This window comes from Hemibagrus wyckioides, linkage group LG29, assembly GCF_019097595.1.
Source record: "Hemibagrus wyckioides isolate EC202008001 linkage group LG29, SWU_Hwy_1.0, whole genome shotgun sequence".
Lineage (NCBI taxonomy): Eukaryota > Metazoa > Chordata > Actinopteri > Siluriformes > Bagridae > Hemibagrus > Hemibagrus wyckioides.
The window spans coordinates 1,414,837-1,427,336 of record NC_080738.1 but is presented as its reverse complement, the minus strand read 5'-3'; the positions used below and the strand labels follow the sequence as shown (position 1 = coordinate 1,427,336).

At 49.0% G+C, this 12,500-nt stretch overlaps 1 protein-coding gene across 3 annotated transcripts in view; it reads left to right on the top strand.

Moving 5' to 3' along the window:
- Positions 1-9,418: 9,418 nt before the first annotated feature.
- clta (clathrin, light chain A) overlaps positions 9,419-12,500 on the top strand; it is a 27,106-nt gene continuing 24,024 nt past the window's right edge. For 2 of the 3 annotated variants that reach the window (XM_058385217.1, XM_058385216.1), the window contains exon 1: positions 9,419-9,721. In XM_058385217.1, the coding sequence (XP_058241200.1) occupies positions 9,535-9,721 (187 nt within the window). In that variant the 5' untranslated portion in view covers positions 9,419-9,534. The remainder of the gene's footprint in view (positions 9,722-12,500) is intronic. The other variant, XM_058385218.1, reaches the window with a different exon arrangement.

The following is a 12,500-nucleotide window of genomic DNA, read 5'->3' as shown; positions in this document are numbered from 1 at the left end:
GTCTTCTCTCACTCCTCTTCTCTCACTCCTCTTCTCTCTCTCCTCTTCTCTCACTCCTCTTCTCTCACTCCTCTTCTCTCACTCCTCTTCTCTCTCTCCTCTTCTCTCACTCGTCTTCTCTCTCTCCTCTTCTCTCACTCGTCTTCTCTCTCTCCTCTTCTCTCCTCTTCTCTCACTCGTCTTCTCTCACTCGTCTTCTCTCACTCGTCTTCTCTCTCTCCTCCTCTCTCTCTCACTCCTTCTCTCACTCTGCCTTCTCTCTCCTCTTCTCTCTCTCTTCTCTCACTGCCTTCTCTCTCACTCGCCTTCTCTCACCTGCCTTCTCTCACCCTCTCTCTCTCTCCTCTCTCTCACCTGCCTTCTCTCTCTCCCTCTTCTCTCTCTCTCTCTCTCTCTCTCTCTCCTCTCCTCTCTCTCTTCTCTCACCTGTCTTCTCTCACCTGTCTCTCTCTCACTCCTCTCTCTCTCTCCTCTTCTCTCACCTCGCCTCTCTCTCTCTCCTCTTCTCTCTCCTCTTCTCTCACCTGCCTTCTCTCACTCGCCTTCTCTCACTCGCCTCTCTCTCACTGCCTTCTCTCTCTCTCTTCTCTCACTCGCCTTCTCTCACTCGCCTTCTCTCACTCTCTTCTCTCACTCCTCTTCTCTCTCTCTCTTCTCTCACCTCTTCTCTCACCTCTCTCTCACCTGCCTTCTCTCTCACTCCTCTTCTCTCTCCTCTCTCTCACTGCCTTCTCTCTCTCTCTCTCTCTCACCTCGCCTTCTCTCACTCGCCTTCTCTCACTCGCCTTCTCTCACCTGCCTTCTCTCTCTCCTCTTCTCTCACCTGCCTTCTCTCACTCGCCTTCTCTCACTCTCTTCTCTCACTCCTCTCTCTCTCTCCTCTTCTCTCTCACTCCTCTTCTCTCACTCCTCTTCTCTCACTCCTCTTCTCTCACTCTCTTCTCTCTCACTCTGTCTTCTCTCACCTCTTCTCTCACTCACCCTTCTCTCACTCCTCTCTCTCTCCTCTCTCTCACCTGCCTCTCTCTCTCTCTCTTCTCTCCCTCTTCTCTCACCTGCCTTCTCTCTCTGCCTCTCTCTCACCTGCCTTCTCTCACTCCTCTTCTCTCTCCTCCTTCTCTCACCTGCCTTCTCTCTCCTCCTCTCTCTCTTCTCTCACTCGCTCTTCTCTCACTCGCCTTCTCTCTCACCTGCCTCTCTCTCTCTCCTCTTCTCTCACCTGGCCTTCTCACTCCTCTCTCACCCTCTTCTCTCTCCTCTCTCTCACTCCTCTCTTCTCACTCCTCTTCTCTCACTCCTCTTCTCTCACTCCTCTTCTCTCACCTGCCTTCTCTCTCCTCTTCTCTCTCCTCTTCTCTCACTCGCCTTCTCTCTCTCCTCTCTCTCTCCTCTTCTCTCACTCCATCTTCTCTCTCTCTCGCCTTCTCTCACTCGCCTTCTCTCTCTGCCTTCTCTCACCCTCTTCTCTCACTCTCTTCTCTCACTCCTCTTCTCTCTCTCTCCTCTTCTCTCACTCCTCTTCTCTCACTCCTCTTCTCTCACCTGTCTTCTCTCTCTCCTCTTCTCTCACCTGCCTTCTCTCTCCTCTTCTCTCACTCCTCTTCTCTCTCCTCTTCTCTCACCTGCCTTCTCTCTCTCCTCTTCTCTCCTCTTCTCTCACCTCGCCTTCTCTCTCTCGGGCCTTCTCTCACTGCCTTCTCTCACCTCGCTCTTCTCTCTCTCGCCTCTCTCTCACTCCTGCCTTCTCTCTCTCGCCTTCTCTCACTCCTCTTCTCTCACTCCTCTTCTCTCACCTGCCTTCTCTCTCTCTCCTCTTCTCTCACTCCTCTTCTAACCTCTCTCTCTCTGCTCTTCTAACTCCTCTTCTCTCTCTCCTCTTCTCTCACTCCTCTTCTCTCACTCGTCTTCTCTCACTCGTCTTCTCTCTCTCCTCTTCTCTCTCTCCTCTTCTCTCACTCGTCTTCTCTCACTCCTCTTCTCTCACTCCTCTTCTCTCACTCATCTTCTCTCTCTCCTTTTCTCTCTCTCCTCTTCTCTCACTCGTCTTCTCTCTCTCCTCTTCTCTCACTCATCTTCTCTCTCTCCTCTTCTCTCGCTCCTCTTCTCTCGCTCCTCTTCTCTCTCTCCTCTTCTCTCGCTCCTCTTCTCTCGCTCCTCTTCTCTCGCTCCTCTTCTCTCACTCGTCTTCTCTCGCTCGTCATCTCTCGCTCGTCTTCTCTTACTCCTGTTCTCTCACTCGTCTTCTCTCGCTCGTCTTCTCTCACTCCTCTTCTCTTGCTCTTCTCTCACTCGTCTTCTCTCACCTGTCTTCTCTCACTCGTCTTTTCTCACCTGTCTTCTCTCACCTGTCTTCTCTCACTCTTCTTCTCTCACCTGTCTTCTCTCACTCGTCTTCTCTCACTCCTCTTCTCTCTCTCCTCTTCTCTCACTCGTCTTCTCTCTCTCCTCTTCTCTCCTCTTCTCTCACTCGTCTTCTCTCTCTCGTCTTCTCTCACTCGTCTTCTCTCACTCGTCTTCTCTCACTCGTCTTCTCTCACTCGTCTTCTCTCTCTCGTCTTCTCTCACTCGTCTTCTCTCACTCCTCTTCTCTCACTCCTCTTCTCTCACTCGTCTTCTCTCACTCCTCTTCTCTCTCTCCTCTTCTCTCACTCCTCTTCTCTCACTCCTCTTCTCTCTCTCCTCTTCTCTCGCTCGTCTTCTCTCGCTCCTCTTCTCTCGCTCGTCTTCTCTCGCTCCTCTTCTCTCGCTCCTCTTCTCTTACTCCTGTTCTCTCACCTGTCTTCTCTCACCTGTCTTCTCTCACTCGTCTTCTCTCGCTCCTCTTCTCTCACTCCTCTTCTCTCACTCCTCTTCTCTCACTCCTCTTCTCTCACTCCTCTTCTCTCTCTCCTCTTCTCTCACTCCTCTTCTCTCACTCCTCTTCTCTCTCTCTCCTCTCTCGCTGCCTTCTCTCGCCCTCTTCTCTCGCTGCCTTCTCTCGCTCCTCTTCTCTCGCTCCTCTTCTCTTACTCCTGTTCTCTCACCTGTCTTCTCTCACCTGTCTTCTCTCACTGCCTTCTCTCGCCCTCTTCTCTCACTCCTCTTCTCTCACTCCTCTTCTCTCACTCCTCTTCTCTCTCTCCTCTTCTCTCTCTCCTCTTCTCTCACTCCTCTTCTCTCACTCGTCTTCTCTCACTCGTCTTCTCTCTCTCCTCTTCTCTCACTCCTCTTCTCTCACTCGCCTTCTCTCTCTCTCCTCTTCTCTCACTCGCCTTCTCTCACTGCCTTCTCCTCACTCGCCTTCTCTCACTCTGCCTTCTCTCACTCCTCTTCTCTCTCTCCTCTTCTCTCACTCGTCTTCTCTCACTCGTCTTCTCTCACTCCTCTTCTCTCACCTGTCTTCTCTCTCTCCTCTTCTCTCACTCGTCTTCTCTCACTCGTCTTCTCTCACTCGTCTTCTCTCACTCCTCTTCTCTCACCTGTCTTCTCTCTCTCCTCTTCTCTCTCTCATCTTCTCTCTCTCCTCTTCTCTCACCTGTCTTCTCTCACTCGTCTTCTCTCACTCGTCTTCTCTCACTCCTCTTCTCTCACTCCTCTTCTCTCACTCCTCTTCTCTCACTCGTCTTCTCTCACTCCTCTTCTCTCTCTCCTCTTCTCTCACTCCTCTTCTCTCTCTCCTCTTCTCTCACCTGTCTTCTCTCACTCCTCTTCTCTCACTCCTCTTCTCTCTCTCCTCTTCTCTCACTCGTCTTCTCTCACTCCTCTTCTCTCACTCGTCTTCTCTCACTCCTCTTCTCTCACTCCTCTTCTCTCTCTCCTCTTCTCTCACTCCTCTTCTCTCACTCCTCTTCTCTCACCTGTCTTCTCTCACTCCTCTTCTCTCTCTCCCCTTCTCTCACTCCTCTTCTCTCACTCGTCTTCTCTCACTCATCTTCTCTCACTTGTCTTCTCTCACTCCTCTTCTCTCACCTGTCTTCTCTCACTCCTCTTCTCTCACTCATCTTCTCTCACTCGTCTTCTCTCACTCCTCTTCTCTCACTCCTCTTCTCTCTCTCCTCTTCTCTCACTCCTCTTCTCTCACTCCTCTTCTCTCACCTGTCTTCTCTCACTCCTCTTCTCTCTCTCCCCTTCTCTCACTCGTCTTCTCTCACTCATCTTCTCTCACTCCTCTTCTCTCACTCCTCTTCTCTCACCTGTCTTCTCTCTCTCCTCTTCTCTCACTCATCTTCTCTCACTCGTCTTCTCTCTCTCCTCTTCTCTCTCTCCTCTTCTCTCACTCCTCTTCTCTCACTCGTCTTCTCTCTCTCCTCTTCTCTCTCTCCTCTTCTCTCTCTCCTCTTCTCTCACTCATCTTCTCTCTCTCCTATTCTCTCACTCATCTTCTCTCACTCCTCTTCTCTCTCTCCTCTTCTCTCTCTCCTCTCTCTCCTCTTCTCTCTCTCCTCTTCTCTCACTCATCTTCTCTCTCTCCTCTTCTCTCACTCCTCTCTCTCCTCTTCTCTCTCTCCTCTTCTCTCTCTCCTCTTCTCTCACTCCTCTTCTCTCTCTCCTCTTCTCTCTCTCCTCTTCTCTCACTCATCTTCTCTCTCTCCTCTTCTCTCACTCCTCTTCTCTCTCTCCTCTTCTCTCTCTCCTCTTCTCTCACTCCTCTTCTCTCTCTCCTCTTCTCTCACCTGTCTTCTCTCTCTCCTCTTCTCTCACTCGTCTTCTCTCACTCCTCTTCTCTCTCTCCTCTTCTCTCTCTCCTCTTCTCTCACCTGTCTTCTCTCACTCCTCTTCTCTCTCTCCTCTTCTCTCACTCCTCTTCTCTCTCTCCTCTTCTCTCACTCCTCTCTCTCCTCTTCTCTCACCTGTCTTCTCTCTCTCCTCTTCTCTCTCTCCTCTTCTCTCACCTGTCTTCTCTCACTCCTCTTCTCTCTCTCCTCTTCTCTCACTCCTCTTCTCTCTCTCCTCTTCTCTCACTCGTCTTCTCTCTCTCCTCTTCTCTCACTCCTCTTCTCTCTCTCCTCTTCTCTCACCTGTCTTCTCTCACTCCTCTTCTCTCTCTCCTCTTCTCTCACCTGTCTTCTCTCACTCCTCTTCTCTCTCTCCTCTTCTCTCTCTCCTCTTCTCTCTCTCCTCTTCTCTCACCTGTCTTCTCTCTCCTCTTCTCTCACCTGTCTTCTCTCACTCCTCTCACTCCTCTTCTCTCACCTGTCTTCTCTCACTCCTCTCACTCCTCTTCTCTCTCTCCTCTTCTCTCACTCCTCTTCTCTCTCTCCTCTTCTCTCACTCCTCTTCTCTCTCTCCTCTTCTCTCACTCCTCTTCTCTCACTCGTCTTCTCTCTCCTCTTCTCTCACCTGTCTTCTCTCACTCCTCTCACTCCTCTTCTCTCACCTGTCTTCTCTCACTCCTCTCACTCCTCTTCTCTCTCTCCTCTTCTCTCACTCCTCTTCTCTCTCTCTCTCTCTTCTCTCACTCCTCTTCTCTCTCACCTGTCTTCTCTCACTCCTCTTCTCTCTCTCCTCTTCTCTCACCTGTCTTCTCTCACTCCTCTTCTCTCTCTCCTCTTCTCTCTCTCCTCTTCTCTCTCTCCTCTTCTCTCACCTGTCTTCTCTCTCTCCTCTTCTCTCACCTGTCTTCTCTCACTCCTCTTCTCTCTCTCCTCTTCTCTCACTCCTCTTCTCTCTCTCCTCTTCTCTCTCTCCTCTTCTCTCACCTGTCTTCTCTCTCTCCTCTTCTCTCACTCCTCTTCTCTCTCTCCTCTTCTCTCACCTGTCTTCTCTCACTCCTCTTCTCTCTCTCCTCTTCTCTCACCTGTCTTCTCTCACTCCTCTTCTCTCTCTCCTCTTCTCTCTCTCCTCTTCTCTCTCTCCTCTTCTCTCACTCGTCTTCTCTCTCTCCTCTTCTCTCTCTCCTCTTCTCTCTCTCCTCTTCTCTCACTCATCTTCTCTCACTCCTCTTCTCTCTCTCCTCTTCTCTCACTCGTCTTCTCTCTCTCCTCTTCTCTCCTCTTCTCTCACTCCTCTTCCCTCTCTCCTCTTCTCTCACTCATCTTCTCTCACTCCTCTTCTCTCACCTGTCTTCTCTCACTCCTCTCACTCCTCTTCTCTCACCTGTCTTCTCTCACTCCTCTCACTCCTCTTCTCTCACCTGTCTTCTCTCACTCCTCTCACTCCTCTTCTCTCTCCTCTTCTCTCACTCCTCTCACTCCTCTTCTCTCTCTCCTCTTCTCTCACCTGTCTTCTCTCACTCCTCTTCTCTCACCTGTCTTCTCTCACTCCTCTCACTCCTCTTCTCTCACCTGTCTTCTCTCACTCCTCTCACTCCTCTTCTCTCACCTGTCTTCTCTCACTCCTCTCACTCCTCTTCTCTCACCTGTCTTCTCTCACTCCTCTCACTCCTCTTCTCTCACCTGTCTTCTCTCACTCGTCTCACTCCTCTTGTCTCTCTCCTCTTCTCTCACTCCTCTTCTCTCACCTGTCTTCTCTCACTCCTCTCACTCCTCTTCTCTCACCTGTCTTCTCTCACTCCTCTCACTCCTCTTCTCTCACCTGTCTTCTCTCGAGGTCGAGCTTTTTAGTGAAAATGCAAGAAACTATTTTTCTGAGTTTGAAAATAAAATTTTACAGTTTAAACTTATTCACATGAATCAGATTTTCTTCATTTAATTCAATTTTCCTCTTTTTCTCTCTCTTTTCTTTATTTTATGGTCTATCATTCTTTTATCGCTCTGCGTTTATCTCCTCAGTCTTTTCCCTTTTTATTGCCTTTTTTCTCTTCTTCAAGACTAAACAAAAAAGAACTCAGCTCCCTATTACAGGAGCAGATCAGATCTTGATACTGCTCCATTAAAGACATGGACGCTCCCAATACCTTCTTCTTTAACCTAGAGAAAAACGGCATTCAGCAGAAGATGATGTGCCATCTTCGTCGTCCGCACGTATCTATCACATCCAATCCTGCCGAAATGAGGAGGCTGGCAAGTGACTTTTCTAAACAGTTATACAGTGCTGAGAGCTGCGATGCTGAAGCGGCTGAGAACTTAATCAAGGAACTGCCACAACTTCATGGAACTCAAAAAGAGGAATTAGACAGGACATTCACCTTCCAGGAACTCACAGAGGAAGAACTGGAGGCCAGTAGCTCTGCTGTGCTCAAATTATAAAATCTTCTCCAAGTGTCTAGCTAATAGTCTGAAACTTGTTTTAGACTCAATCATCCAAAACAACCAGACATAATGTATCCTAGAGAGGTCTATAATAGATATCCTTTTTCTTTTAAGGGACATCATTGATTTTAATCAGATGATAAACAAGAACAAATTGTTTATAGGAATCCTGTCACTTGATCAGGAAAAAGTGTTTGATCGAGTAGACCATGGGTACCTTTTTAATGTCTCGAAGCACTTTGGCTTTGGAGAAGGTTTTATGTCCTACATACAGCTGCTGTACTCAGAGGGAGTCTGGATACCTACAGAAGAGCTGAAAGCAGTGACTGGACTGAGATCTTCACATCTAGCAGTAAAACTGCAGGAAGAACGCTACAACGCAGTACCAAGCAGCTACAGAACATACATCAGACAGAGATACGGGACTATGTGAGACAGGAGGAACAACGTGGAGTTTCCAGGACTGCGAACTCTCCCAGCGGTAAGAACAGAAGAAGAAGACACAATCACAGACTCCATCTTGTCCACAGATAAATCTTTTCAGGGACACCTCCAAGAAAGCGATATACCACATCACTGTAAAAGTGCTACATAAAGAGTCCTTAAAGAGACAAAAAACTTCAAGGTGGCCAGGGATGTTGAACCCAGGCTTTCTTGTGTGGAGGAGGTGGAGGACCCGATATAAACCCCCTGTAGAGAAGAGTACTGCTGACCTGCAGTGGAGGACTTCATGGGGCAGTAGCTACAGACGGACATGTGGGAAACCTCAGTCCAGCAGTGAAGGGGGAATGGAGGTTCTGTGGGGGAAAGGAACATCTAGAACACCTGGCTTTAAAGTGCCAGAGACTAAAAGGTCTTTATAGAGTTCTCTGAGAAGGATTTTATTGGAGGAGTGAAATATCGTTTCTCAAAAAGAAAAAAACTCTGCTTATTAAACTCTCTCTCCCTCTGACTCTCTCTCTTTCCCCCGTCTCTCTCCCTCTGACTCTCTCTCTCTCCCCCGTCTCTCTCCGTCTGACCCTCTCTCTTTCCCCCGTCTCTCTCCCCCTGACGCTCTCTTCCCCCGTCTCTCTCCCTCTGACTCTCACTCTTTCCCCCCTCCCTCTCCCTCTCTCTCTCTCTCTCCCCTCTCTCTCTCCCTCTCCCTCTCTCTCTTTCCCCCTTCTCCCTCCCTCTGACTCTCTCTCTCCCCCCGTCTCTCTCCCTCTGACTCTCTCTCCCCCCGTCTCTCTCCCTCTGACTCTCTCTCTCCCTCTGACTCTCTCTCTTTCCCCCGTCTCTCTCCCTCTGACTCTCTCTCTCCCCCGTCTCTCTCCCTCTGACTCTCTCTCTCTCTCTCCCCCCGTCTCTCTCCCTCTGACTCTCTCTCTCCCCCGTCTCTCTCCCTCTGACTCTCTCTCTCTCTCTCCCCCCGTCTCTCTCCCTCTGACTCTCTCTCTCCCCTGTCTCTCTCCCTCTGACTCTCTCTCTTTCCCCCGTCTCTCTCCCTCTGACTCTCTCTCTCCCCCGTCTCTCTCCCTCTGACTCTCTCTCTCCCCTGTCTCTCTCCCTCTGACTCTCTCTCTTTCCCCCGTCTCTCTCCCTCTGACTCTCTCTCCCCCCGTCTCTCTCCCTCTGACTCTCTCTCTCCCCCGTCTCTCTCCCTCTGACTCTCTCTCTTTCTCCCCGTCTCTCTCCCTCTGTCTCTCTCCCCCTAACCCCCCCTCTGTCTCTCCCCGCCCCCCTCTGCCTCTCTCTCTCCCCGTCTCCCCCTCTCTGTCTCTCTCTCCCCCGTCTCCCCCTCTCTTTCTCTGTCTCTCGCCCTCTCTGCCCCGTCTCTCTCCCGTCTCCCCCTCTCTTTCTGTCTCTCTCTCCCTCTCTGCCCCCCCTCTGTCTCTCTCCCTCTCTTTCTCTGTCTCTCTTTCTGTCTCTCTCTCCCTCTCTCTGCCCCCCCCACCTCTACACTCTATATATTTTCAGAAAAAGCACATCTGAGAATTTTATAGAATTTATTATTAATGTGCTACAAAATATCTGTCACGATTTCACATACAGCAGTTAAATAAATAATCCTCAGATTTATGTTTATATTTATTTTTTTAAAACCTGTGTAAAATTAGCATTTTTTTTTTTTTTACGAGGTAAGGGTTCACTACTGCGCGTGCGTCCGATCACGGGACACCGGACGGGACACGGTTTAGTCATTCCATTGGACGAGCGCGAGCTGGTTCCTCTAACCATTGGCTGTTAGAAATGTCAATCACCGTAGCCCGGCGGTGATTGGATATCGCCGACGTTTCCGTTAGGACTGACGTCATCAGAACCTCCTTCATTGACACTGACCGTCGTCGAAGGCTGTAGGGGAGAAGTGGACATTTCAGCTCGGTTTATTTTAGCTGGGTTTATTAGATCTCTGTAGGCCGACATGGATGACTTCGACATGCTGAGCGCGCCTCAGAACACCGCGGGGAATGGCGTCGGCGGTGAGGAAGAGGATCCCGCCGCCGCCTTCCTCGCGCAGCAGGAGAGTGAGATCGCGGGCATCGAGAATGATGAAGGCTTCAGCATCCTGGACAGTGGAGAGGTCCCTCACAGCCTGCTGGACAATAACGGTACGGCCAGTTCTTTATTACACTAACACACTTTTAACATGAATCTCACGTATTAATCCCAACACTACGTGTTACTGAAAAAAAGAAGAGAAGAAGAAAAAGAGTTTCCTCATGTTTCCTGAATTAGGCTGGGTCTCAACCGGTGACGTAGAGCTGTAGGGTTCTGTAAGATTATTATTAATTCATTCTCTGTGGAGAGTACATGTACACGGTCTGACCAGTCCTGTGGAGAGTACATGTACACGGTCTGACCAGTCCTGTGGAGAGTACATGTACACGGTCTGACCAGTCCTGTGGAGAGTACATGTACACGGTCTGACCAGTCCTGTGGAGAGTACATGTACACGGTCTGACCAGACGTTTGGGATTCGCTCCGTTTAAAACGCCACTAATGTGTTTTTTTCCTTTTCGTAACGACAAGTTCACACTAACACCATGACTGTTATTATTGATCTATTGGTTTTTATAATCGATATCAACATAAAATTGTTGATTTTGTTTGATACGTTGTTTGCGCATGCGCTGTAGCGCTGTAGCGGTGAAATCCTGATGCTCTGTTACTCGGGGCTGATGGATTGTGGCGCATGCGCAGAAACGCATAACAAACTCTCCTTGTCCGAAATGGTGCCGTTTTCTCTATCCTTATCCTCTCTATCTCTATCCCCTCTATCCTCTCTATCTCTATTCCTTCTATTCTCTCTATCTCTATCCCCTCTATCCCTATTCTCTCTATCCCCTCTATCCCTATTCCTTCTATTCTCTCTATCCCCTCTATCCTCTCTATCTCTATTCCTTCTATTCTCTCTATCCCCTCTATCCTCTCTATCTCTATCCCCTCTATCCTCTCTATCTCTATTCCTTCTATTCTCTCTATCTCTATCCCCTCTATCCCTATTCTCTCTATCCCCTCTATCCCTATTCCTTCTATTCTCTCTATCCCCTCTATCCTCTCTATCTCTATTCCTTCTATTCTCTCTATCCCCTCTATCCCTATCCCCTCTATCCCTATCCCCTCTATCCTTATTCCCTCTATCCTCTCTATCTCCATTCCTTCTATCCCCTCTATCCCTATCCCCTCTATCCTTATTCCCTCTATCCTCTCTATCTCCATTCCTTCTATCCCCTCTATCCCTATCCCCTCTATCCCTATTCTCTCTATCCCCTCTATCCTCTCTATCTCCATTCCTTCTATCCCCTCTATCCCTATCCCCTCTATCCCTATTCTCTCTATCCCCTCTATCCTCTCTATCTCTATTCCTTCTATTCTCTCTATCCCCTCTATCCCTATCCCCTCTATCCCTATTCTCTCTATCCCCTCTATCCTCTCTATCTCTATTCCTTCTATTCTCTCTATCCCCTCTATCCTCTCTATCTCTATTCCTTCTATTCTCTCTATCCCCTCTATCCCTATCCCCTCTATCCCTATTCTCTCTATCCCCTCTATCCTTATTCCCTCTATCCTCTCTATCTCCATTCCTTCTATCCCCTCTATCCCTATCCCCTCTATCCCTATTCTCTCTATCCCCTCTATCCTCTCTATCTCCATTCCTTCTATCCCCTCTATCCCTATCCCCTCTATCCCTATTCTCTCTATCCCCTCTATCCTCTCTATCTCTATTCCTTCTATTCTCTCTATCCCCTCTATCCCTATCCCCTCTATCCCTATTCCCTCTATCCCCTCTATCCCTATTCTCTCTATCCCCTCTATCCCTATCCCCTCTATCCCTATTCTCTCTATCCCCTCTATCCCTATCCCCTCTATCCCTATTCTCTCTATCCCCTCTATCCCTATCCCCTCTATCCCTATTCTCTCTATCCCTATCCCCTCTATCCCTATCCTCTCTATCTCTATCCCCTCTATCCTCTCTATCTCTATCCCCTCTATCCTCTCTATCTCTATTCCTTCTATTCTCTCTATCTCTATCCCCTCTATCCCTATTCTCTCTATCCCCTCTATCCCTATTCCTTCTATTCTCTCTATCCCCTCTATCCTCTCTATCTCTATCCCCTCTATCCTCTCTATCTCTATTCCTTCTATCCTCTCTATCTCTATCCCCTCTATCCTCTCTATCTCTATTCCTTCTATTCTCTCTATCCCCTCTATCCTCTCTATCTCTATCCCCTCTATCCTCTCTATCTCTATTCCTTCTATTCTCTCTATCTCTATCCCCTCTATCCCTATTCTCTCTATCCCCTCTATCCCTATTCCTTCTATTCTCTCTATCCCCTCTATCCTCTCTATCTCTATTCCTTCTATTCTCTCTATCCCCTCTATCCCTATCCCCTCTATCCCTATCCCCTCTATCCTTATTCCCTCTATCCTCTCTATCTCCATTCCTTCTATCCCCTCTATCCCTATCCCCTCTATCCCTATTCTCTCTATCCCCTCTATCCTCTCTATCTCCATTCCTTCTATCCCCTCTATCCCTATCCCCTCTATCCCTATTCTCTCTATCCCCTCTATCCTCTCTATCTCTATTCCTTCTATTCTCTCTATCTTCTCTATCCCTATCCCCTCTATCCCTATTCCCTCTATCCCCTCTATCCCTATTCTCTCTATCCCCTCTATCCCTATCCCCTCTATCCCTATCCCCTCTATCCCTATTCTCTCTATCCCCTCTATCCCTATCCCCTCTATCCCTATTCTCTCTATCCCTATCCCCTCTATCCCTATTCTCTCTATCCCTATCCCCTCTATCCCTATCCCCTCTATCCCTATTCCCTCTATCCCCTCTATCCCTATTCTCTCTATCCCCTCTATCCCTATTCCCTCTATCCT